This window comes from Apodemus sylvaticus, chromosome 19, assembly GCF_947179515.1.
Source record: "Apodemus sylvaticus chromosome 19, mApoSyl1.1, whole genome shotgun sequence".
In the NCBI taxonomy this organism is placed as follows: Eukaryota; Metazoa; Chordata; class Mammalia; order Rodentia; family Muridae; genus Apodemus; species Apodemus sylvaticus.
The window spans coordinates 11,471,660-11,474,817 of NC_067490.1; the positions used below are offsets into that span (position 1 = coordinate 11,471,660).

At 41.5% G+C, this 3,158-nt stretch overlaps 1 protein-coding gene across 3 annotated transcripts in view; it reads right to left on the reverse strand.

Moving 5' to 3' along the window:
• Positions 1 to 2,185: 2,185 nt before the first annotated feature.
• The window catches only part of LOC127670209 (solute carrier family 5 member 4A), a 42,320-nt gene continuing 41,347 nt past the window's right edge, over positions 2,186 to 3,158 (reverse strand). For all 3 annotated transcript variants that reach the window (XM_052164584.1, XM_052164586.1, XM_052164585.1), the window contains one exon: positions 2,186 to 2,436. In XM_052164584.1, the coding sequence (XP_052020544.1) occupies positions 2,222 to 2,436 (215 nt within the window). In that variant the 3' untranslated portion in view covers positions 2,186 to 2,221. The remainder of the gene's footprint in view (positions 2,437 to 3,158) is intronic.

Genomic DNA, 3,158 nt, shown 5'->3' on the forward strand with positions numbered 1-3,158 from the left:
CTGGGTTCTCCTGTATTTCTTAAAGTAAATTATTTATGTCTTCTTAAAATCCTCCATCATCATCATGAGATATGATTTTAAACCAGTCTTACTTTTCCAGTGTGTTGGAGTATCCAGGGATTGCTGTGGTGGGAGAACTGGGTTCTGATGATGCCAAGTAGCCCTGGTTACTGTTGCTTATTTTCTTGCCCTTGCCTCTTGCCATCTGGTTATCTCTGGTGTTAGCTGGTCTTGCTGTCTCTGTGGCTTGTTCCTCCTGTGAGCTTGTGTGTCAGCACTCCTGGGAGACTAGCTCTCTCTGGGCGAGATTTGGGTATAGAGAGCTATGGCACAGGGTCCTGGCACAGGGTCAACTCTAGGCACAGATGGAAACTAAAAGGATCCTGTCCTCGGCTGTCCCTTGGTTCCTGTGTCCTGATGACTCTGGGGAGGGTACCTCTTGGGCCAGGAATTTGAGCAGAAGTGGTGGTATCACCTGTGCTCTCAGGTGTGTCAGCATTCTTGGGAGACCTGCTCTCTCTGGGCAGGATTTGTGTATGGAGAGCTGTAGCACAGGGTCAGCTCTGGGCACAGATGGAAACCAGAAACCCATTCTGTTTTCTTTATAGGCTAATTTGAGTTTTGCTGATATGACTCACAATCTTTAAGAAAGGCCTCAACAGTCTGTTCTTTTTCTTTATATCCAAGTGTAATCCCGTCTCTCAATATGGATTAGACTAAGCAAATTGTTTCCAAAGGGAAGGCAGTGACTAGTGTCTTAGGCACCACAAACAGTGCAGCTGCGATCATCTTTCTACGCAGATCCCCATGGATGGTTGTATTTCTAGAGGATACAGACATAGTTGAGTCAAAGTTGCCTGAGGCCCTGGGGGCCCAGCCTCTACTCCAGTGTGCCTGAGAAGCAGGGCATAAAATCAAAAGCAATTACCTCATGGGCTTAAGACCAAGGAGGGACCAATGACTCACTTCTTCTTGTCTTGTTTCCTTTTGAAGTGAGAGTGTCTATCCCAGGCTTATCCCACCATTTGGAAGCAGCATGTCTGGTGTCCAAGGATGACAGCAGGGGATTGTTTTAGAATGGATTATGCCATGTGTCTCTTTCATATCTGATTTACATGAACTGTTTGTTTGGTTTTTTTTTTTTTTTTTTTTTTTTTTTTTTTACCTTTGTGTCATTCTGCAAACAAATTGAGACCTTTGGTGTCACCAGAGTATGAAATGGATACAAATTTGAATGCAAGGGAATGGGATAGAATTCTGCAGTTGAATAGATCTTTCAGTGTTCACCTATTGAACACCCAGTTCCCAGTGTCAGGGCCAAGAGCAGGAGCCACTACAAATTAACCAGAGCATGAGGGCTTTTCCCTCAGGAATGAATTAGCATTATTGCAGCAGTAGGTTCCTGATGGAAAGACAGATTTGCTTCCCTTTCTTCCCCTTCTGCCACAGATGCTCTTGACCACCCACCATTTGCCATGGAATGATGTAGCAAAATTTCCCCTCCAGATTCTGTCTTCTATATATTGTCACTTCTGAAGAACGCCAAAATCAAAACAAAACTAAATTAAACATTCCCAAAGTCCCCACTCTTTAGAATTCCTATCATTTTCTGTTTGTTACAGCAGTGCAGAATACACTAGAGCAGCCGTGATTTCCAATGGAATGAAGGAGAGGCGCTGGTGTCCAGGTGCAGGTGTTTCGCTGTAAGATGGATATATTATGGAGATCTAATTATACACAGCTGTTGCACTATGTATTTTAGACTTGCTGAGAACAAATTGAGTGGTTTTTTTTTCTGTGTGTAGTATGTAAGAGTGATTGTGCTAGGTCATGGATGTGCTGGCTGACTTGGTTGTGGTAATACATTCCACAACATGTATCACACATTATACTTCTTATACTCATCACATTATACTTCTTACTTAAATCTCTAAAATTTCAGTTGATAATTATATCTCCTAAAAGTAGAAACAAAGGATTTTGGGCTCTTTGCCTACTTATTCACATCCTTATATGATGTCACTTTAGTGGTTTTGGAAATTATAAACTCTTTTATTTACATGGAGGGAAAACCAAAAAAAAAAAAAAATCAAGTCTGACGTTACCTTATTAGATGAAATTACCAATTGCCAATGCCCCTTTGTAAGATAATAAAATATAAAATGAAAAATGCACAAAATGATCCTTTGCTTAACCAATGTGGCTCTAGACAAGCTCAAGTTCAGGCAAAATAGCCATAGAAAAAAACCGCCACAGCCAAGAGGACAATGACATTGACATTCACGAATGTTCGCCAGAAGGGCTTCTCGGATGTGTCTGTCAGCTTCTTCTTCAGGGCTTCTTCCTCCTCTTTAGTCAGCTTGGGTTCGGTTCTTTGCAAACCACAGCATATGTCATAAGTCTTCTTGAGACATCCACGAGGTTTCTCAGTTTGGTCTGGAACAAAGAAAGATAAACTAGCATCAAAGATGGGTAGAGCCTGGGCTGGAGAGATGGCTCAGTGGTTAAGAGCACTGACTGTTCTTCCAGAGGTCCTGAGTTCAAATCCCGGCAATCACACGGTGGCTCACAGCCATCTGTAATGAGATCCAGACACCCCTCTTCTGGTGTGTCTGAAGACAACAGTGTAGTCACATACATTAAATAAATAAATAAATGTTAAAAAGAAAAGATGGGTAGAACTGCCTCAGCCACGCTGCATGGGTGCCTGTAAACAATGATTACAATTTTTATAAGAACCGGAAGAAGAATCATGAAAAAGTATTTATGCATTTGACCATATAAGATCTGAAAAAAAATATCCCCCCCAAAGGAGACAAAGAGACCAAGTCAGGGTAATGTGGGGAGGCATTTGCATACAATCCCCCACAGAGTCTTTACTAGCATCAATACACAATGGGTTTCTGAACTTGGAAAAAGAAGAAAACCATTTAAAGATACATTTAAACATACTATTAAAAGAAGGAAACTGATCTGAAGCCCCTTTAAAAAGCTAAAAGTTTAGTGCAATGCCGGTTGTCACAATTGGCAGCATAAACCAGCTAATTCCAATTCCATTGATCTGCAATTCATGAAAATATCCTAGGAAGTCTTTGTGACAATATCCTAGACTCTTGGTGTATTCAAAGAAAGCTGATGCATCTCTCCTGCTGTGGGAG